This window comes from Pollicipes pollicipes, unplaced genomic scaffold (genome assembly GCF_011947565.3).
Source record: "Pollicipes pollicipes isolate AB1234 unplaced genomic scaffold, Ppol_2.1 Scaffold_4219;HRSCAF=4965_pilon_pilon_pilon, whole genome shotgun sequence".
NCBI classification, from domain to species: Eukaryota; Metazoa; Arthropoda; class Thecostraca; order Pollicipedomorpha; family Pollicipedidae; genus Pollicipes; species Pollicipes pollicipes.
In genome coordinates this window covers 22,048,056-22,071,272 of record NW_023596448.1, presented here as the reverse complement: position 1 = coordinate 22,071,272, position 23,217 = coordinate 22,048,056, and the positions used below count along the sequence as shown (strand labels likewise).

Genomic DNA, 23,217 nt, shown 5'->3' with positions numbered 1-23,217 from the left:
TTTTGCGCAGGAGGATGCCCGCTCTCTGCTGAGCCAGCTGTCGGACCGCCAGGCGCTCATCAGTAGCAAGCTGAGCGCCGCCAGAGCGGTCAGCTCCGAGCCTGCCTTACACTGCGAGGCCAGCGATACTGAAGGTACGGCTCACATGTGATGGGGAGAGCTCTGAGCCCGCCCTCCACTGCGAGGCCAACGACAGTGAAGGTATGCCCCATTGTAGGCAGGGAGAGCTCTCAGCCCGCCCTCCACTGCGAGACTAGCGACACCGAAGGTGTGGCTCACATTGGGCACGGAGAGCTCCGAACCCTCCCCCCCCCCCCCCCCCCCGCCCTTCACTGCAAGGCCAGCAACACCGATGGTATGGCTCACAGTGGGCAGGGATAGCGCTGAGCCAACCATCCACTGCGAGTCTAGCGACAGCGAAGGTATGGGTCACTCTAGGCAGGGAGAGGTGTGTCCGTCCCTGGTGACAGCTGAGGCACCTGCCAGGGCGTGTCCACCAGGATTTGCCGCCCTGGGACAGATGAATGGCCAGGCGATTGATTCTGGAGACTGGCTTAAGCCCCGGGGGTACAACACGATTATCTGGGGCCCAAATCGTATGAACGGTTGTATGATCCCGGCTGCCGCCTGGAAGTGCACAGGATTCCAGTAGGTCACGCCCTACTTTTTGGCTACGCTCGTAGTCTGTAGTGGGGGCAGTCCGTGGAAGTTCGTAGTCCGTAGTAGTTCGTAGCTACAGTGGGGGCAGTGAAGATCCCTCCTGATCTAGTTGCAAGACAGCAACGTCCCAGCATAAAGTGCCTCCGGCCAGCGACGCCGAGGATACCTTTCTCTCTAAGCTCAGTACCATCGATGGTTTGTTTCCGTCGAACTGTGACTGAGATTGTGACTTATTTTAGCAGTCACCACGTAACGAAGCCAGCGTGCCCGTAACTCCCACGTCTATGCCTTATCCATGGACGTGGCGGGTGTCACGTGTCACGTGCGACACGTCACGTGTCACGTATCGCACACGTGCTGCGTCACGTGTCACGTGTCACATCACATGTCGCGTCACATCCCGCGTCTCGTCACGTCACGTGTCACGTGTCACGCGCTCCCAAGTGAGCGTGTTCTTCCGACAGGCGACTAGCCTATCATGTCCCTCTCTCGCCGCTGCGGCGCCGGTCTGGCGCGTCGGGCGATTGGCGCGCGCTGAGCTGACCTGTGACCACAGGCCGTGATGGGCGATTGGCGCGCGCTGAGCTAACTCGTGTCCACAGGCCGTGATGGGCGATTGGCGCGCGCTGAGCTGACCCGTGTCCACAAGCCGTGATGGGCGATTGGCGTACCCTGAGCTGACCCGTGTCCACAGGCTGTGGTGGGCGATTGGCGTGTCCTGAGCCGACCCGTATCCACAGGCCGCGATGAGCGATTGGCTTGCCCCGAGCCGCCCCGTGTCCACAGGCTGTGGTGGGCGATTGGCGCGCGCTGAGCTGACCCGTGTCCACAGGTCGAGGCGAGCGCGATGGCTACGGCCGGGAGCGTCGCTCCGAGCTGGACCAGAGTCTGGAGCAGGCGAGGGCTATCGGTCGGGAGGCGGCCAAGCTACAGGACAAGTGGCGAGAGCTCGGCCGACGCGCCGAACTCTTCCGACGACGCGCTGACTCGGCCCTGGCGGTGAGCTGCGGAACTAAACCATTCGCCAGCGCTGACGGGGAGACGAGGAGCGGGCGTGAATGGTGCGATACCGGGTCCAGCACTGGGACGTTGGTTCGAATCCCGCGCACTGCTCGAACATTTCACCGGTTCTGTCGTGGGATTGGACGTGAGAGGTTGCAGTGTTAGTGATCCTAACCGTCACATGTGCCGCTGGACCATCTAGCAGATTATCTCTGGTGGTCAGCTGTCGAAAAGAGCGAAAGGGCTGAAATGAGTGACTGTCCTTTTACCAGCTGTTGGCGTAGTAGTAATTCTTTGCAAAGGTCGGCGTTCAGTATACGTACCAGAAGATATTGGTTAAACAACTTATCAGATCATACATTGTATACATTGTGAGAAAACGTGACGTTTCATGGTAGCGCTTGTAACCATCAGCGTCACCATGAAACGTCCATTTTTCTCCATACCTACCGCTGCTTGATAACCTGGCATTCACTTATTATGGAATGTCGGCCATCTTTACTATGAAAACTTACGAGTCGAAACAAATAGGATCTGGAGGTCTTCCTCGCGCATATCCGGTATAGCTATTTATTGAGCTGCGATTACGAACTAATGCGCATTTTACCCGGTGTGTAGTTCCCGAGCGAAGCGGAGCTGTATAGGGCAAGGTCATTACCGCGCAGGCTCAGATGGTCTTTCGTAACTGGGCGTATTGACACACAATCTGGACACAATTGGACGCTGCAGCAATGGCATCCGCCGCCGCCGTGGCTGCTCACTCACTGCGCTGAGCAGCAGGTGCAGGGCTCTCCGGTGATGACGTTGCCAGTCCGGGGTTGCTGAGTTAGGTCATGTCGCACGCAGGGCAGCGTCAGGGCATACCACACGCACGGCCCGAGCGCACAGCTCTGCATGATCCAAGTCCGTACTATAAGGGATGAGCCCAGTGATCCACGCTGAGTTCTGTCCGATGTGTGCCCAGGCAAAATAAGTTGAACGTTTGAGTTGCTGATCATGAAAGGTTTTACAGGGTGAGAAGCCACAGCACGGCAGTTTTTGGATGTGCATTTCAGCGAAACGATTCAGTGAACGAAACGAAGTGCTGAACTAATCCAGGAAAGTCCATGCCGTGCAAAATGTTGCTGAAGCTACTCCTCGTCACACTAGAGCCTGTGAAGTGGCCCCAGGGCCGCCTAGGAGGGTATCAGAGCGGTAGCGATGTTGCTCTCTGGAGTGGTGTTGACAGGATCCTCAATCTCGTCCTCAAGGGACATCTTCTGTGGAGTAATGATTTGACGAATGCAGATCACGTTTGACTACCATTGCTTTTTATCACGCGTTACCATTGAGTGGTTATTGAATACTACCGCTGTCTTGGTTGTGCGAGAAATACTTTCGTCACCGCTGAGTAAAACGTGAGTTAACTTTTACTTGGGGCACTTTGTGAAAACGGTAGCTTCACACAGACACAGTCTGTTTGCTTTCCTGGCGCGCGCGCTGCCACCGGCCGTAGGCTGTGCCAGTAAAGGGGAAAAGCGCACGACTCAGGCGACTCGAACCCACCCCGCCGCAGGTCTGTGAATCAGAATGCAGGCGTTCTAACCAGCCGATGTATCGGAACAGATTGAACTGCTCTGCTGGGCAGGACAATTTAAAGTACAGTTCGGTGCTGTATCTTCCGCCAGTTTGTACCACAAAAAGGGTGTCAAGGGTTGGAATGTAAACATTTTGTGCGGTTCTGTTCCAGAGCAAAAGAAATGTTGGGATGGTGTTGATCACCTTTTGCGAATATATCTGGCCATGTGCACAGCTTCGAAACCTACAGTTTCCTCTGTATGACCAATGCCTCTTTGATGACATGGCTTTATCACAACCCTCTGGTATGCGCAAGATTTATTAATTTCAGCATGCAAACTCCCAACTCATCATCCCCGAAGCATAAAGATTCACAACCCTTCTTGCTTATATCAACTTCCGGCACATGTCAAAGCGTTGGTCGTGACATTTTTTTAAGGCGGCCGCTGCGAAGACGCATCCGGTCGCCAGTATCACCCCAAATTGTCTTCATAATTATCAACATGTTTCTTGAGAAGGTCGTGTAAAATAAGTTTTAGGTTTAGATATGTAATGCTCAAACAAATGATGTTTTGATACACATGATATTTAGTTACATCGTGGCAGTGCACTCAAAATATCCTATATGCTCTCGTCCGTACGTGCCAGACCACGCCATTTCCCACCGTACTGTCTTTTGCGCCTGGAGCCACCTTCGATCAACGATGGACGACACATATGTTCGTTGATCACAATGGCTCGAGTTTCTCAGATGTTTTTTTTCTGTAATTCATACTCCTTTTAAACCGTTTAAAAAATGTACCTTCACATCGCTCTGAAATGTGAAGTCACACCTTCGCAACCACATCAAAGTCATCATCCATGAAATATCATTTAAGAGTTATTCTATTCCATTATCGGAGACGTAAACCAAAGTGGCCGAAATCCGGGAACAAATCAGGTTCTGGGGTAGGTTAGATTAACCTTATCGGTTCATTTCCCCGCAGCCGATTTTTCAAAAGAAACGCTCCTGGAATAAACACAAGTTTTTGACAAGCGGTACAATTGTGCTATAATTTAAATTGGACGGCAACCACGGTCCATGAACACAGTGAGCCAAGAGCCGTGCCAAGATCCGTGAAAGGGCTGGAGAAGCTCGATACTGATGTGATGTCGCTATGTCGCTCGCAGCAAATCCCGCCGGCCATTGCTCAGCCTATGGGGCAGATTTGCCCGCGCTGCACCACGCAAAGTGGTCCGATCTCGACCAAAATGTCACACAAACCTTCCTCTCACCACGCTGATTGGAGACATATGCGATTTTTGGATTTTGCCACTGACGGTACTCGAGTTGTAGGGGCCGCTTCAGAATTTGTGGATGTTGTTTTAAAAGTCCAGGCCAACATGCAACAGATAAGTATATCTTAGCATCCAAGCCGTGCACACTTACGAAGCCGTTCCACTCCTATCCTGAGGGCCGCACCAGCCTCTCCTTTTCTGGTGCCTCCGAAAACGCGCCACAATACCGTTCCAGCTCCTCGGCACTGATAGACTATTTTTCACTTTTTACTCAATTGAGTTTTGGGAGAATGGAAAAGTCGCCGGGGCCAGGTCAGGCGAAGAGAGCGGGTGTTGGGCAGTGGGGATTTCACATCCTCTCAAAAGCGTCGCCGTCTCATACGACGGCGACGTGAGGTTGTGCGTTGTCGTGATGGGGCTGAAATCTGTGGCCTCGCTTGGATAGTGTTTTTTTGGCATGGCTCCAATAATCTTCTTCAGCGCGAGGAGTACTATGTGGAGTTAATCGTCTTATCCCGGGAAGGACGTCGATGCTGATTGTGCTGTCTGTGTCGCAGAACACCGTACACATGGCCATCCCACCCGCGCGCCAGCGCAATATGATTGTAGCAGTGGCGCGACCAAACCCCCCAATCGCTACAACCCCCGCCCATGTGTCTGAGCTTGGGCTGGGGTGAGGTCCTCTCGTCGGATTTATTTTATTCCTTGCTCTTGTTTTCGGCCAGCGGGCCGTAGAAATGCGCCCGCGTCTCATCATAAGTGACTGTTAAGTCCGGAACCTGTTTGTAGCCAGCTTCGTACTGATCAAGCACTCCTGCGCAGCCTCTGCGCGTGCATTCTTCTGCTCTTGTCGGAAGCAGTGCAGCACCCATTCACAGCACACATGCGAGTACCCGAGTAGCTTCACCGCCCGGCAGATTGTGACTGTGCCGGCGCTGACGAGGTTGCTAATGTTTTGTAGGCTACTCCACCGCTCCTCCGAAATCATCTGCCCTCATAAGCGCCCGTCGTCAGCCGTGCGCGCATGCGTTGACACCCGTTTTTGGGGTTTGTTCTAGGCGTTTGTTTGCCCCCTTCTTATCACGATTTGTCCCTTATTGGTATTCGTTCGAGGCGTTCGTTTGCCACTGTCTGCCGCTTGCCCAGCGGCATATGGTCCGCAAAGAAGCAGCACTGTGCCAGTAAGCATGTTTCCGAAAACTGGTGCGTGTGAGCTTAAATATATATATATATATATATATATATATATATATATATATATATATATATATATATATATATATGTGTGTGTGTGTGTGTGTGTGTGTGTGTGTGTGTGTGTGTGTGTGTGTGTGTTGTTGAATGTATTCTACTGAACATGGAGCAAGTATGTCGAGGCGACTTCGAATCACACATGGGTAACACTGCTGCAAAAGAAACGAGAAAATTGCGCCACAAGTGGCATTGCGGACTCATCATCGGTTTATTTTCTAATGATATTTCTTGGGCCGCTGCTATGTCCTGGTCTGGCTCAACAACCCACGAACCGCTACGGCCAAAGGCGTAGTTTTGCAAATTTAGTTGGAGCTACTGAGCAAGACAAAATGCCTTAGTCTACCCCAGAGTAGTCAAAACCGTATTTATCCACAGACATGGCTCACTTTATTTCCAAAATTTGGATGCTGAAGTCCAGTCCTGTAACGTCTTTTTTGCATTTTGAGGGCAGGTGTTGCTATTTCTCCCGCTTATCCCTAATCTTGTTTGTGAAAACACACCCCTGCCACAACTGAATAGGAAAATACACTCCTGGCGATGGGAGTGTCCCCTGGGGCGGAGAACGGAGCTGAAGACGGTGCTCAGGATCTGGCGAACGCAGCGCAGGCGGTGCTCAGCTGCCAACCAAGCACTCACGCAAGGAGACCTGCACTGGGCCGTAGGGGTATCACCACCAGCCAGCGGTCATGTTCCGGAAACGAGGGCGGGGGCGGTGAGCCATGTGTGCGCCAATGTTTGGTGCAGGATTCGGTGGCCAGAAACTTGGCGTTTGATTTCAGTGGCGGTGATGGCCCTGCAGACGGGGCTGGGAGATGGCCACGGCTTGTTTGCGTTGGCCCCCATGTTGCACTTACGCATGTGGGACGACGTCTTGGAGTCGCCATGTCTGAGAATTTGTACTGACATGTAATAACAAAGCAGGAAGCTGGGCTAACAGCTTGCTGCATCTGAGCAGTACGGCCTGCGACCGCCATTGCTGTTGCTGTCATCTGGCCTGGAAAATCGCACTGCTGTTATCTGTTCGCATCTGCGGGGCCTTGAAAAAGCGCGGCCGTACTGCAGCGGCAGCACAGCTGGCTGTGCGGTCCTCCACCGGGCCGACGCCTCGCGCCGGCGGCGCCTCAGTCGCCGAACGACGCGCGGCCGGCGCGCGCACCGCCTCCGGGCAGGCGGCGAGCGTCACCTTTGACCCGCGCGCGCGCGGTTGCGACTCCGAGTACGCCGCCGGCGACGGTGCCACGCGTCGCCGCGGGAGCTCGTGGCCTCGCGACGTTGTGGCGTGGTGCGGGTGTGAGCGTGGTCACGTGACAGAGCCGGCGTTGCCATGGCAGCGCGGCCGGTCCGCCCGATCACCTGGACGCCGCCGGCGGCGCTGCGCCCGGTCTCTGAGCCGCCGCGGCTGACCCCGCCGCCGCCGCCGCCGCCGGACGCCGTCTCCGGCTACGCCGAGCTGTGCTGCGAGCGGCGGGCGGCGCGCTCGCCGCTGCTGCTGCCGCGACGTCGGCTCTCGGGACCCCCCGGCCGACCGCCGCCGCCACCCTGGCGTGCGGCTGCCGGTGCCGTGTCCCCCGCCCCCCGTAGGGACGTTGACGCCATCTGGCTGACGGAGGTGCGTGGGGCGAGCCGCTCGGACGGCCGGCCGCCGGACGGTGAGACCTGTCACCGACTCAGTGATGAATGATGTGTGCTGCAATATGCCCGTTGCTCCTGCGTGCGAGATCCAGAGGAGGCAGCCGTCTGTCCGCCCAATCAGTCTGTTCATCGCGCGTTTAATGTTTGACATCCACACACGCACGGGGGTGATGTTAAATTCGGTGACACGACTCAGGCTGCGGGACCCCTCCACAGGCCACCGGTTGTGGGAGCACATATATATGAAGAAAGGTTACGTATCGGTCATTGTTTTGAGACGTCAGTTCTGGTGTCCGCGAGGGAAAGAACCTCGCCGTACCTGTTGACAGCGCAGCGAAAGCGCATTTTTGCTTCATGTAAATGCGATGAGCATGCCGTTTTGTCCAACCAAAAATTGTGTCCAACATCCATACAAAGCACCAGCGTCCGCCGCCTCTGGCCGGGTCCCCCGCGCTGTCCGGCCCACCTCTGACCGGGTCCCACGCGCGCCTCGCGCCGTCCGGGCCGCCTCTGGCCGGGTCCCCCGCGCTGTCCGGCCGCCTCTGCCCGGGTCCCCCGCGCTGTCCGAGCTGCCTGGCCGGCCCCCCCTCGCCGTCGCAGACCAGCTGCAGACGGATCTGGCTGCTGTCCATCACTCGGTGCCGGCCTCGGAGCCGGCGGCCTGACCCGCCCAATTTGTTTGGTTTATGCCGAGCTGGACCGCTGGTCGAACCGGACATATTGACACCCCACTCTCGGGGCAACAAGGCCGTGCCCCTCTTTCCCCTCCCTCGACCCCACCCCCCACCCACCCTGACCCTCACCCTCAACGCATGCAAGGATCGCTCCAGTCTTGTCGCCGTCGGAGGTCTGTTGGGCTCCGCCACCTCGGACTGCTGCCGGTGTGCGCGGGTTGCCTGCGTTGCTATCGGCGCGGACGGTGGTGACGGTGGCGCGTGCGGCCCCATCCCACGAGAGACGCCGGCGCCGTGAAGCGACGGTGCGCGGCGCTCTCCGGCGCCATGTGGTGCACCGGAGCCGCGGTGATGAGACGGCCCCTGATATATGGCGCCGCCTCGCCGACCAAAAGCAAACAGATGTCGCCGGCCGCCTCCAAAAACATGCCGTTGACTTGATGACTCGGTTGAAAAAACACGCCGTGAATGGACGACCACGGACGGAAACCCGGCGGTTCCTAAACACTGGCGTTGGAGACGCGCGGCTCGCGCGGGATGGTGGTCTCCCATTCATCGCAGAGGATCGGATTTTTAATGAGAGGTTTCTTTTGTCTTCCTGGTGGCTTGAGTGCGGCCCCGGGGGTAAGGCGCAGATTGTATCAAAGGCAGAGCGACGACGGGAAGTTTGTCAGCGCGTGGTTTTCATTGGCGCTCCTTGGTGCTTTGTCTTCGCATCGTGCCTACTTTCTTATTTATTCGGCACGCTGCTTTCTTATTTACTCGGCACGCCGCTTTCTTACGTATTCGGCACCCTGCTTTCTCATCTACTCGGCACGCTGCTTTCTATTCATGTGCATCGCATTGCATCCAGCGCTCTCTGCCCTATGCTCTTTATGGATGGAGAACTATGATTTTGCGGCGGAATGTGATTTCAAGATCATTGGTCTTGAACCGATGAGTCTGCATTTGAGCACCGTCCACCTGTGGAATGAGTCATGTATATGAGTCCTGGTCCAACAGTGAGTCCAGGCCCAATCCTGGCTTTGTGTGGTTTTGACGCATGTTTGCATGCAGGAAATGGCTCACGTGATAAAATTTTGCGTGAAGTAAGTTGGTCCTCCGCGCAAGGAAGCTTATGGAAACGTGATCACCAGGGATGGAGAATGCCGTAAAGGCATTTCCAGCACAGCGACCTTTCCATGGAAGCCTTTTCCTCCAGCCTTTTCCCTGGCATGTGAAACTGCGCAGTTTCCGCCGAAGGTGGTGTCGTCACTGCGGCACTCGGCATACCGGGTTATCCACCAATGGCGGTCCCTCATCGAGAGAACTTCGCCGCCATGTTTTGCTCGCTGTCGTGGTCCACTAATGCATGTCGATTTGAATTATAAACTCAGCAGCTGGCGAGCTTGCCACTCGCCGTGAAGGCGTGTGGCATGTGGTGTGTGGCACGCTGTGGCATGCCACAGCACGCTCGTGGAGGCGTGCGGGAAAATGGGATGTTAAGTCATGCACGCAAGCTTGCTGTTCGGCTTTTGGTGCTGTTTGTGCGCCGAAATTTGATCTCGACTGGCCCCCGGCGTTCGTGCCTAACTGAATGTTCAAGTTTTCAACGACTGCATGTCAGTGGGACGGGTGTGGCCGACGGCCGCATCATTTTCATAGTGACTCATGGTTCCGTGTGCTAGAAAACGATGCTCCAGAGACCAGGCCGTTCAACACCCGCAAACACCACAGCCACCTTGTTTACGTCACTATATATCTGCCAAAGCTCAGAACCCTGGGCGTAGATAGCAGCGCAGCGTGCACAAATGTTTGGAGAGCGATGTGGGTGGTGTTTGCGGTTCCGGCGACGACGCCGCCGATCAGGCCAATCGTCTTCCGCTGTCCGCTGTGAGATTTGTGACTTGGCTTTGCTGGCAAACGAGGCAGGGCCAACAGCCAACGTGTTTATAGCCAGCGGCTATGTAGAGGGAGACCGGCGGACACACACTTTACGGAGACTTCAGGCACCGTTCTGTCCTGGTCAAAACGATGTCGTCTCCTGGCGAAATATTGTGTGCGTGCTCGTGCTCGATTATCGCTGGATGGTTGGCGCCATGATAATGAGAATGACGATTAAGTGTGTGTTAAGCGTGTTAAAGATTTGTCAAATTTCCCATCGCATGTCGTAAATTGTGTGCCCAGCTACCGGCGCTGCACATTTTTCCTAAAATCACACAATAGTTATAAAACTAGATTCACTCCGTAAGCCACGTCCAGAGTTTGTATGGTCTTTGAGCGAAACGGTTGATTGATAGCTACAGATGCCTTATTGTTACAGAAAATAAAATGGGGGCATTTTGTCAACCCTGCTCGATATAGAAAAAACGCCACGAGCACCTTTTGACTTGAAGGAGTACAACTGAGTGGGAACTATGGCAGTGGTCACGCTAACTCCTACGTTTAATAGTCTGCTTTTGGTATTTTGCCCCTGAAGTGTATCCTTGCCTACTTAACTCTGTCACATGAGCATTTCTCTCCTTTCCTTCTCAGTGCGTCGGTTATCCTGTGAGCATCAGCACGCATCTCTCTACCTCCTTGGAAGGGCATCCCAATGTCCATCCTCTCAATAGAAAGAAGCTGATTCTGTTGCTGCTCGTTTGGGCAAGAAAACTGCCATTAACTTGCAACCGTTCGTGTGGTTACGTCGAGAAGGCTTGGGCGTTTCAATCGCTATTCAAACTCTACTCCCCCGGACGCCTGTTTCACAGAAGAGGCACGTGCTGGAGCGGTGCATGAACGAGGTCGAGCAGCGGCTGAACGACATCGAACAGACCCAGCCTGACGTGGTCACCAACGGTGACGTCGCAGAGGACCGCCTGCTGGAGGTGCAACGAAGCCTGGATGACGTCAATGCCCAGGCCAGCCGGCTGGCAGAGAACAAGTGAGTGCGGCAGTCGGCGCTGCTGATCTGCTCGCCGGACTCGGATTGTACGCTTGTGGCTTATCGGCTGTGGTAAATGCGATCTGCCTCGGTATATGATGGCGTGATTGCATATGATGCGCGCAGGTTCGACGGGCTGTTAGGGCGTAATTGATGTCGATGATCGACGAGAAAAGATTCGCTCTTTGGTGAAGAATCCGATAAGCACTAGAAATGATTCAAGTCAAGTTGACTACAGCCCGGTCGAAGTCATTCAACTCGCGTTAGCTGAACCACGTCTGGCTTTACATCGATGCCTATTTTAGTTGCGAAGTCAACATAGAGACTATGCATCAACGTCTGGCTTTGAATTGCTCCTTGGCTTAATCGCGCACTGTTCAACCCAGCGACTCCCAGCGCTGCGCTGTGACGTCTGACATCTGTCTCAGTTGTTCCCGCCGTTGTTGGGCTGCGACAGGCGGTCCTCTGACCCCGTCTGATCCTGTCTAACCGACCCTGACCCCTGACCCCGTCTGATCCTGTCTAGCCGACCCCGTATGACCCCGTATGACCCCGTCTTACCCGGCGCAGTGTGTTACTCTCCCCCGGAGCACGCCGCTCGGCTGGCCGCCCCCAACGGTCGGTGGGCCTCTGACCCCGTTTGACCCGGTCCGACCCGGTCTGACCCGGTGCCTGTGCGGTGCAGCGTGCCACTCTCCCCGGAGCACGCCGCTCGGCTGGCCGCCCTCAACGGCCGGCTGCACTCGGTGGCGTCGACCGTCTCGGCGGCCTACGGCGGGCCGCCGGCGCCGCCCGACCTGGGCCGCTCGGTGGAGCCGCCCTGGGAGCGTTCCCAGACCGAGCACGGCGTGCCGTACTACCTGCACCACGGCGAGCGACGCACCCAGTGGGACCACCCGCGGCTCGACCAGCTCATGCGCGGCCTGCCGCAGCTCGACGCCGTCCGGTTCTCGGCGTACAGGTGAGCCGGCAGGGCTGCTGTGAACGGTGGGCTGCCAGTCATGGTCGGTAAGCCGTCCGCTTCTTCCTTGTAGCTTCTTCTTCCCCTTTGTTCGGATATATGGATTGCTGAACGACTTGCTGTGACAAGGAGACCCTCCGCTGTGCCCTCTGGACCTTACACTGGCCAGGGCCTCAACCTCTTTCCGTCAGCAGGAGTCACGTTTTCTTCTCAGTTAGGGGGGTGGGGGCTCCGGCCACGTACCAACGTGGCCTCCAGCGAAATTCGATCAGCAATCCTATATTCGGCGTATTTTGAGAGTGGGTTACGTTATTTTTCACCGTTCAACCCCCTCAATCGATGCTGACCAAGTCGTGACTTGGGGACTGACCCCCGACCCCATCGCGAGTTGGGGGACGGCAGTACCTCAAATTACCTGCGAAATTACGTCCCTATTCGTCAGAATGATAGGGCTTCAGCTGTCTCACCCGCCTCTGTCCTCCTCATCATGGCAGAACCGCGGCTGTCTAATCCAGCTTCGTTCCCTCGCGGCGGCAGGGCACCATCGGCCTCACCCCATCCCTTCTCCGTAGGACGTCCGACTCTCACCTTATCCTCCTCTCTCTCACGCCAGTTGTCTCAGCTCACTCCCGTCTCCCTCAGTACACCAAACTCTCATCTTATCCTCGTCCCCCTCGGCACGTCAAAGATCTTTCCTTACCCCCGTCCCCCTCTGCACGTCAGGTTCTCACCTTACTCCGTCTCCTTCGCCACGGCAGGCTCTCACCTTACCCCCGTCTCCCTCGGCACGCGAGACTCTCGCATTGCCCCCGGCTTCGCCAGCACGTTAATCGTCTCACCTAACTCCCGTCTCCATTAGCACGTCAGACTTTCGCCTCACCTCCGTCTTCCTCAGCACGTCATGCATCTCATCTCACCCCCGTGCCGCCAGGACCGCGCTGAAGCTGCGGCGCCTGCAACGCGCCCTGCTGCTGCACCGGCTGCCGCTGGCCGAGGCTGCGCAGGCGTTTGAGGCGCAGGCGTGGCGCCTTCCAGCGACCGGTCTCGTGGCCGTGCCCGACGTGGTGGCCGTGCTGGTGGCGCTGTACGGGGGTATGGACCCTCCGGTGACGACGGACCTGGCGCTGAGGATGGACCTCTGTCTCAACTGGCTGCTCAGCGTTTACGACAAGTGAGTGACGGTGGCCCTGGCGCTGAGGATGGACCTCTGTCTCAACTGGCTGCTCAGCGTTTACTACAAGTGAGTAACGGCGGCCCTGGCGCTGAGGATGGACCTCTGTCTCAACTGGCTGCTCAGCGTCTACGACAAGTGAGTGACGACGGACCTGGCGCTGAGGATGGACCTCTGTCTCAACTGGCTGCTCAGCGTTTACGACAAGTGAGTAACGGCGGCCCTGGCGCTGAGGATGGACCTCTGTCTCAACTGGCTGCTCAGCGTTTACGATAAGTGAGTGACGACGGACCTGGCGCTGAGGATGGACCTCTGTCTCAACTGGCTGCTCAGCATTTACAAGTGAGTGACGGCGGACCTGGCGCTGAGGATAGACATCCTCTCAGCTGGCTGCTCAGCGTTTACAAGTGAGTGACGGCGGACCTGGCGCTGAGGATAGACCTCCTCTCAGCTGGCTGCTTGGCGTTTACAAGTGAGAATCGGAACTGCCTCGGCTGCCGCGCGGTGACTACGACGTGCGAGGATACGCAGTGGGGTGAGCGAAGCATCGCTTGGTTTGCTGCCCCCTCGCTCAAATGATGATGCCTGATGTAGTGTGCTGTTCGGAAGTGAGTTGTATCATGCGAGCTGGAATCGTGAGTATGCAATTGACTTTGCATCTGGCGTGCAAATGTCAAAAAGAACCACGGAATATTGTGCACTATCAAGGCACTTGGCACGTTCACTCCTTAGTCCGCTGTATTTCAGCCTCGCTATGATGTCATGCGTGGTTTTCTGGCATCCAGTATGACATCACACCTTCGTTGCAGCCGTCGGACTGGTCGCATTCCTGTCAGCTCCTTTAAACTGGCCATCATCACTCTCTGCAAGGCACATCTGGAGGAGAAATACCGCTGTGAGTGCCGAGTCCGACGCGAAATGGAAGTGAGGTCAAACGCTGCGGACGCTCGCATCGTGCACTGCACATACAGAGCTAAGTGCTCATTATTCATGGTCAATGTGCACGGTTGAGCCGGGTCAGATGTCGGCGTCGGCCGTAAGTAGCATTGGCAGTCGACGGACCAGCTAGGCGTACCGCTTCCGAGCGGAATGTCTGGTCCCAGGGAGATCAGGTTGGGTCACCAGAGGGAATGAACACCATCCATCGAGCAGGCTCAGCGGTACACCCCGTGCGTATTCTGCTGTCTACATGTGGATATCGGTGTAGGGCTTAAAGGAATGTCCCACATTTGAAGATATTTAGGCAGGCATCAAATGAGATGGAAAGGGCTCACGTATAATTATTGGTGTGGTAAAAGTGCAAAAGATTGCTGTGGCAACAAAGCTGTACTGTTTTGTAAGTATGCTCTCCAATACGGCCTTGTGTTATTACGTCATGGAACGTTTTTATAATATCAGAGTCGATGCCAAACTGGCGTTGTAAGTGCAGCATTGCCACTGCAGCGGACGGGCTGACCCACTTATAGGACTGTATTTCGCCGCAAGGTGGCTTGTTAAGTTAGGGGTGTGTAAAGATGTCGATATTTATGTGCACATGTTTTGGCCCTTTGTCGTGGTGCTCTTCCATATTTTTCCGTGATGGCATGTTTTCAGGTGCATTCGCATTCTCGGTGGCGGCGCTTTTCATGCTCATTTGATTCTTAACATCATGCTGGTCATAATTGGTAGTATTACTTAGATGCCTGTATTATGTATCAAAAACGTGCCGTTCGTGATAGAGACTCGCATTCAAGACGTGAAGCTAGTTGACAGCTAATTGCTGTCCGCTGACGAGACGATGCGTGCTGACGTACTTCAGACACGAATAAGTTAATAGCCATATCTTTCTGGACCTTGAACAACAATATGGCCTTGGAGAAGGAGTTTTTATGGTGCTTTGATGACGGTGTGCATCTTTGGGTAACTTCGAATTAGGCGGCGTGAAATAATCTGCACATGTTTGCGTGCACCTAGCTTACAGGCGACAGCATGCACAGTCTTACAAAGGGCATGACTGTGAACTGCAGTGAATGACCTTGAAAAGTTGATCAATAGCAGCTGCAAGGGGTCGAGGACTTCTCGGGTCAGTAAACGATCAGAGGAATTAACCGGAAAGCCCACGGAAGACCGTGCGGAGGTGTCCCGGGGATACGCCTGGCTGCGCACAAAAGGGAAAGGATCGGATCAAGCGATGCGGATGATGTCTCGGTGTGTGACTGTGTACCAAAGGATCAAAACAGTATACTGCAATACAATAGAATAAACGCATTTTCATGCCTGTCCAGTTTCACCACTATCACTCGTTACAAGGGGCCCTGTGCACAAAGCCATCGCTGGTCTGGCTCCGCCAGCGACAGACTTTCACCTGTTGCTCCCTCCTCCCAGACATGTTCCAGTTGGGCGCCGACAACCGACAGCGGCTGAACGAGAAGCAGCTGGGTCGGCTACTGAGCCAACTGCTACAGCTACCTGGCCAGATGGGCGAGGAGGTCGCCTTCGGCCCCGCGGCCGTGCAACCGTCTGTCACCAGCTGCTTCCGCGCCGCCGCCGCAGCCGCCGCGGCCGACGGTGACGAAGAGGACGAAAAGGAGGGGGAGCAGGAGACGACCTTGTGCGAAGCTGAGGTCCTGGACTGGCTGCGCGCCGAGCCGCAGAGCCTGGTGTGGCTGCCGGTGCTGCACCGGGTGGCGGGCGCCGAGAAGTCCCGACATCATGCCCGCTGCAATGGCTGCAAGGAGTACCCCATCGTCGGTTTCAGGTTCGGGCCGGCAGAGGCAGCGTGCATGTCTGAAAGCATGCGTAGTGCGACACGGAGGTTTACATTACTTGAGTGTTGGCGATTTTTTCCCAGTGCCCGATTTGCAAAAGGCGTTACAGAAATACACGTAAAAAAGTAAGGTAAATTGCGTTGTCACATGCTTCTTTGTAGTGGAAATGGTCCACGTTCTGAAAGTAAGCATTCTATAAAATTTCCGTGAGCTTGGTTGGGTATCGAACCGAAACCAAAAGTTTGGTGACCAATCTGCTCATTTCTTTTGGTGATTTTGCGTGTTTTTCAATTCCATATCTTGCATCGAATATGTGTTCGCATTATATCGGGTTTTAATGTGCTAGGTATCAAAATGTGATGCGGTGTTGGGGATGTTAGGGAGCGTATTATTAAGTGGCATATGTCAGCTTTACAGCTTAAAAGTTGTTAAACGCCGTGTGAGGGCTGCATTGCTTCATTGTAACTAGGACTGTCTTGCTCGTAATTATGGTTTTATGAAACCAGTCACGCGCATCACGCAGTTCCCAATCCTCTTGAGTTGATCCAGTTGTACCTGCGTTACAGATACCGGTGTCTGAAATGCTTCAACTTCGATATGTGTCAGCAATGCTTCTTCACCGGACGTGTCGCCAAAAGTCACAAACTCAGTCATCCCATGCACGAATATTGCACAGAGGTAAGCGAACATCAGCTGAGATGCTCTGGAGGGAAGAAATATAGTCTTAAATAGCCTGCGATGCATGCATTGGACCAGATCACTACCTCCCTCGGCGAAAGAGCCTCAGCACACGCTCCGAGTTGCGTGCCGCCAATTTGAATAAACTCATTTTATACAACTGTTTTACTTCCCCACCCCTCTGTGAACCATGTTCGTCAAAGCTGAACGGCAATGCGGGATGAGTTGTAAAGGGCGACGCTGAGCACATGATTGTTGCACAAGCATTTCTCAAGCTGATCATCAAGCTGAGTGGTGGTTGGCTCATAAGTCATTTTCTATTCGGGAATGTCATGTGCCATTGATGCTGCGTGATTGGTCTTGCACCACGCTGTTTCGCAAACAAAACTTTGTTTTTGCTATTGCTGTCTTTTCGGGATTCGCGTTGGGCCTTGTTATCGTTATGGCTGTGTTCCAGAGTTCGTCAAGCGATGACATCAAGGACTTCACCAGGTCGATACGAAACCGGTTCAAGTCGAAGCACTACTTCCGCAAGCATACCAAGCTGGGCTACCTCCCTGTCCAGCCCATGGCTGAGGTATTGGCCAATAAATCGTCCGGTTCGTTGTCCCTAAACATCGATGTTTTAGCGGTGCCGGCATCAGTGCTGCCGTTACGAAGCACAGGAGCTATACCTTGGTTTCGGCCTCATGGACCTGCGCCACATCATTCAGGGCTGCTGGAGTTCGGTATGCTGTTTTAATATTTCCCTCATACAGTTTCCCTTTCAACTATAATCAGTTCGTCTCTGCTAGAATAGTTCGATATGGCCAACGACTTCTCTAAGCGTCATGTTAAACAACACGCCTTCGTGCCATGTTTTGCTGGTTGTTCATTTCCAAACACATCGTGACGTTCCTCTGTCACCCTTTCCCTTTCAACGAAACTCAGTTCGTTTCTGCCAGAATCGTTTGATATACCCGACTTTTCGAAGCATCATGTCGAACAATACGTATGCATGTCCTGTTTTGCCCGGCCGTTCGCTTCCAAACACATTACGACCTCGTAGTTACGAGCGCTGTCGTCCGTTGAATTCCGTTCTAAGCGGTCAAGTCATTTTAAGTAAGTTATTTTAAACAACGCGTCTTCATGTCATGTTTTTGCGGTCGTTCATTTCCAAACACATCATGGCCTGGTAGTTATGAGCGCTGTTGTTTGCTGAATGCCGTGACGTCAAATGGTGTGGCGTCTCAGGGCGTCACTTCGGCCGCCTCCGCCGATCATCTGCGCACCTGCTCACTGGACCAGGGCGCGCGCACGAACGGACACGCAACCTCCGAAGTGGACGCTCACAGCTTCTCCAGTCCGGAGAGGTACGTTTCGTGCTGGGTCGGGCGATGCGGCGGTCCGGGCAGTCTGAAACATGATTGGGGTTGTGCTGTTTGAGGACTCAACTGCATGGGGTTTAACACGTTTGATAGACTAGTGTATCATGGCACTTCTGAAAAAAGATGCCGCCTGATTGTTTTTTTACAGGGTGTCACTGTGTATGAGTGTCAGTAGTGTCATCCTTGCCACATCAGCTGTACTTGTGTCGTTCGTTCTCGGAGCCCATCTTCATGTAATTGAAAGGTCAATTTGGCTGACTTTGCAGTATGGGGATTTTATGTATTTGTGCACGCTCGCTTTCATGCGCTCTTTTCTCAAAGGCCTTCGGCATTTGTGGAATGTTTTAGTGTTAAATGACATTTTGTTTATGAAAAATTTATATTTCGAAATGCTCCGAACGACAAAAATTGAAAATGAAACGGAACATATTCAGCTCTGCAGCGAATTACTATTTTGTCGTCATTTTCCTGCTTGTTTGACCTACAGAGCGATTTTCAGAAGAAACTGTTTGCTTTCAGCCACTTAGAACCCTGGACATATTGCAACTCTGGGCAGTTACACGCCATAGGCCTTTGTCACAGATTTCGTTCCGCAGCGTGGCCGTTACTTGCTCCACGGAAGCGAAGCACTGCCGAGCGTACAGTAACCCATCCGGCGTCCCATGTCTGTGCAGTGAGGACGAGCTGCAGCTGATCACGCAGTACTGCATGAGCCTCTCGTCCGAGGGCGTGTCGGACGAGACGCGCGACGAGCAGCTGCGCGCCGTCATCCGCCAGCTGGAGCAGGAGAACCGCGCCCTCCAGGCCGAGTACCAGCGGCTGGCACGCGCCGGCCCCGCCGCCCCGGCCGGCCTGCCGGCAGCCGCCGCCGGTCCGCCTACCAACGCCGAGCCGGAGGCGCCGCGCGCCGGCGACGACGCCGACCCGCCCCCGGCTCTGCCCGCCTCACCCCCGCCGGAGCTGGGTCGAGAGTCGTCGAAGGAGGAGGAAGAGGAGGAGGCCCCGCCTCCGGTGGCCTCCTCCGGGGAGAACGCACCTCCTCCGGCGGCGGAGGAGCCCGACGGCGGCCGACCCGAGGGCGAGGCCCCCCTGCAGACCAGGATGCAGGAGCTGGACGAGCACAACCGGCAGCTGGGGCAACGGCTGAGCAAGCTACGGCGCCTGCTGAACGGGGTAAGGGACGGGGTGGCCGGGACAGGCTAGGGCTGACGGGGGTACGGCGGAGGGGGGCGGTCGGGATGGACTGGGGCTGAGGGGGTAAGGGAGAGGAGCGACTGGGACGGGCTGGGGCTGACGGGTTATGGTGTATGGGAGCGGTCGGGACGGGCTGGTGCTGACGGGGTACGGCGGAGGGGGCGGTCGGGATGGGCTGGGGCTGACGTGTTATGGTGTATGGGAGCGATCAGGAAGGGGTGGGGCTGACGGGGTACGGCGGAGGGGAGCGATCGGGACGGGCTGGGGCTAAGGGGGTAAGGGAGAGGAGCGGTCAGGACGGGCTGGGGCTGACGGGACACGGCGAATAGAGCGGTGGGGACGGGCTGGGGCTGAGAGGGTATGAGATGGGAGCAGTCGGGACGGGCTGGGGCTGACAGAGTAAGGGAGGGGGCGGCCGGAACGGGCTGGTGCTGGCGCGGGACGTTGGACAGGAATGGTCGGTGATGTGCCCGGTTCGACGGTACCCTGGGCCAGTGACGGCTGGCATAGTCTCTCTGAGTTGTTTCTAAGTAACAGGAGCTAACTTCCCCTCTGTGTAATCTTGGTGCCTTTGTACCAGTGAATGCGTGCGTCTTCTGGCACCTTCCTCGTCTGATAGAACAATTTGTACAGACATGTTTGGTTTGGGTATTAGGTCACATTTTGCACGTGGTATCCACATGTGCATCATTCAGACATTAGGCCTTTTTACCTTTCACGCATCACTGCTACCTAATTTGCCCCGCAGTATTCCAAATGCACCTAGTTCCGAAATACACGGAAAATGGGATAGTCACGATTAAAACTTTTTGTTTGTCGTCAGGTAAATCAAAATAGCCGGTAAACCTGACTCTGGAAGCGTTTTTGTTTCATCGTCATGTACCTACTCGCCATTTTACGTTTGTGCATTTGGTTGCATGGGACCAAATCATTAAGTACTGCAACTATGACTTAACAAATAAGTGCTTGATGATGAAACAAAAGCGCCTCTGGAGCAAACCGTTATGTCTATTTTGGCAAGTTTGACGATGAACCATGGATATCATTCCCGCTTGTCATATTTTCGAGATTGCAAATTTGGTACCAAAGAAGGTTTTAGTCCCAAAAGGTTTGCGTGAAAAGGACTATTACGCACTCACGCTAAAGCAGAATAGACCAGCCAATTGTTGATGAGGTGGAGACCGGATTATGTCGTTTTGGGGACGCACGGTTTTGTGAGTTGACTTCTTACAAACACGGAAAAAGTCCTCCGCGCCGTCAAGCCTCAGCGCATCTCGTCACGCACGCACGTCATCACAATGCATTTGCACGGCGCCAGGACGATTGCAGACGGCGATCCGCGCAGCTGTGAAGAACGTGATGTGATGTGATGTGATGTGATGTGACGTGATGTGATGTGATGTGAAAGTGATGTGAGTATGCGTGGGCCAACGCAAGGCCGTCCGGGCGTCTCGAGTTGACGGTCCGGTGTCTGCCTGCAGGGCACCAACCTGGCTCGAAGCAGCACACTGCAGACGCGCTCGGTGACGGCCTCTCAGCTCGCCAGCGACTCCCCAGCGCCCGAAGGTCAGCCCAGCAACGACGCCAGCGGCAGGGGCGCCGAGCTGGCGCTGGCCGCCGGCTGGCACGGGGCTAAACAAGCAGCCGGGTTTGCGAGGGATATTGGTAGACGAACTGTAGTGTTGGGATCACATGTAACTGCTTCCATCACGTATTGATATGCGTACGTCGCTTCCATCATGTATTCATACGCGCACGACGCTCCCATCATGTATTGAGACGCGTACAACGCTTCCATCATGTATTCAGGCGCGTGCGTCACTGAAGTAAAAAATGGAGTTCAACGGAGAGTGGGGCAGGACAAAGAGCAAAAAGCGCAAGGTCCCGATGCAAAGATAATAGAGCAGGGTATCTCTTCTCTAGCTTGGGTACCCTGCAAGATGCTCCCTTACCCTGAAATCGATTTGCTGTCGGTTGGTCAACGATAAGGCAGCTTCGGGTGCACTGTGCCAGTTCAGATCTGGGTCGTATAGCTTGCCCCAGATGCAGTTGGGTTGGACTGGATAGGATGTGTTGATATACATAAATATAAGTCGACTACAAGAGGTAAGTATTTCTGCCCCGATAGTGCAGTTGGTTAGAGCACCCACCTTTCGATCCACCCATCCGTGGTGGAGTGGGATCGAGTCGCTTTGGGTTCTCGCTTTATGACCTCGACGGATGTGGCTTGCGGCCGATGGCAGCGGCCGCGCTAAAGCTCAGATGACGTCAGAGGACACGACGCATCGTGCCGGATATTGTGGCATGTTGAAATTTTGCCGCTAAATTCTGCCCCTGACCTGGAACTGCACGATCAGATTGCAGTTGTCAAGGTTCACACAGCAAGCAGTGTCTAGCGTGAGCTCTCATCCCAGAAATCCATCCATTCAAAAGGTTGGAAACAAATCCTGAAAGATACGTGCGAGAATGAATGGTTATGGTTGACTTATAAGAAAACAATATACAGCTGTGCGTGCAAAGTATGCCAGTGGACTTGTACTGTCACCAACTATTCCACACGAAAACTATAAAGTGGGTGTAAATCTCACCTATCGCTCAGATTACCAGTGAGCTGAATTTGCGAACTGTGTTAAGAACATTTTATCTGTTTCAGGTGGCTGTGGGCGTCCGATTCCGCTGGCTTTTTCGCTGCCCAGCAGAGAACAGTTCAACGCAGAGCTGCTGAGTGCGTAGCTGCGTAGCTGCGTAGATTGCCCCCTCCCCCACCGTTGGTGGAAGTTATGACCCAGACAATGCTGTCGGGTGCATGCTACATCCGAGGTCCGTGGCTACCGCTGGGTGTAGGTGTGATTTCACGAGTGGGCGATTCATTACAACAAGCTACTTATCTTCCGAATGCATATCCTGACCGCATGGCTGACTGTCATGCGATAGAGCTTTGAGGCCGAGTGGTGAGTTGAGAGATGAGGGTCGCCGCCGCCACGGGTGCATGGTTCGCCCTGTTACTAGGAGAGTGAGGTGCCGGGCACATCGCTGCACCGGGCTGTCCACTGCTGGCTGGGTATTTGAATATTATCGTGTTGAACGCAGCCGTTATGTGTGCTTTGTGTAATTGCCGTGAACAATGTGATATTTACTGGTCTTTACACGTTAGCAAGCGCTTCCGGAGCGGCGGCAGTGAATGTTGGAGCGCAGGTGGGAGCGGACGCGCCCTGTTTCGTATCTTTTTGCGGCTAACGCGTCAACAGTGTGTTGTGTAAATAAACAAGAGCCAACCCAGCGTTCACATGGCCCGGTTTTGGTTGCAAGTACTGTGGCGTTTAGATAGCACCATACCAACATGATATCAACCAAATGTCTTTAACTCAAGAGGTGAGATGAATGGAACTGAGCACTGACGTCCTAGATCCCCCGTTTATTCGAAATAAACAACGCTTCTACCCGCTGCATGAACTGCCCGCGAGCACAGAGCAGGGGGATGTATTTGAATGAATATAACATTGCCAAACTTTCGGCATGTCAATTATGCGCGTCTACATGGTACTCTCTTGAAAACTGTATGCTACTGTTCGAGAGGAAGTCCTCATAAATATATTCCCCACCATAACCAAAGGGTGAAATGGAGCGTATGTACCTGCTTGTGTGTAATCACGATCCAGCGGTAGCTTTAAGATGCTTGATTTCGTGTTCGTACTTTGCCGATTCGGACAGCGTTATGCTGGAACAAAAAATGTGCACTGGAGCGAAATTGTAGTGTTTTTTCCTCTTAAAGGCCGTGCTTTTAACGTGTGTGCGCGGATGTACAAATGGTGGGCGGTTGGATGCTTCACAGAGAAACGGCAGAGTGAAACAAGTGACATTAGCTCCGACGTATGTCGTGTTTTCTCCTGAAATCTGGCGGACAGCAGCGGCAGGCTAACGGATGGGAAGTGCTGTCTTACAACAGCATGAACAACCAACGTTGCGAGCAAGATTGCAGAAGATGATAGCGCCGCTTGAACAACAGCACTCATTCAAATAATTGCATTGTTGTTGTGTTATGCTGCCACATGAGGCTGCGTAATGACATGTTTTCAACAAAGACAAAGTGTAACTGACAGTGGCTTGAAACGCAGCTTCCAAACACTTGCCCGACTT

General features: G+C 54.4%; 1 protein-coding gene across 1 annotated transcript in view; it reads left to right on the top strand.

Annotated features, from left to right (window-relative positions):
- The window catches only part of LOC119095555 (dystrophin), a 47,934-nt gene extending 25,594 nt beyond the window's left edge, over positions 1–22,340 (top strand). Inside the window, exons 4-16 of the mRNA XM_037218408.1 lie at positions 11–134; positions 1,493–1,659; positions 10,790–10,962; positions 11,648–11,923; positions 12,855–13,094; positions 13,904–13,989; positions 15,459–15,831; positions 16,408–16,519; positions 16,977–17,096; positions 17,753–17,871; positions 18,561–19,059; positions 20,562–20,646; positions 21,734–22,340. Of these exons, the coding sequence (XP_037074303.1) occupies positions 11–134; positions 1,493–1,659; positions 10,790–10,962; positions 11,648–11,923; positions 12,855–13,094; positions 13,904–13,989; positions 15,459–15,831; positions 16,408–16,519; positions 16,977–17,096; positions 17,753–17,871; positions 18,561–19,059; positions 20,562–20,646; positions 21,734–21,813 (2,454 nt within the window). The 3' untranslated portion in view covers positions 21,814–22,340. The remainder of the gene's footprint in view (positions 1–10; positions 135–1,492; positions 1,660–10,789; positions 10,963–11,647; positions 11,924–12,854; positions 13,095–13,903; positions 13,990–15,458; positions 15,832–16,407; positions 16,520–16,976; positions 17,097–17,752; positions 17,872–18,560; positions 19,060–20,561; positions 20,647–21,733) is intronic.
- Positions 22,341–23,217: the final 877 nt, after the last annotated feature.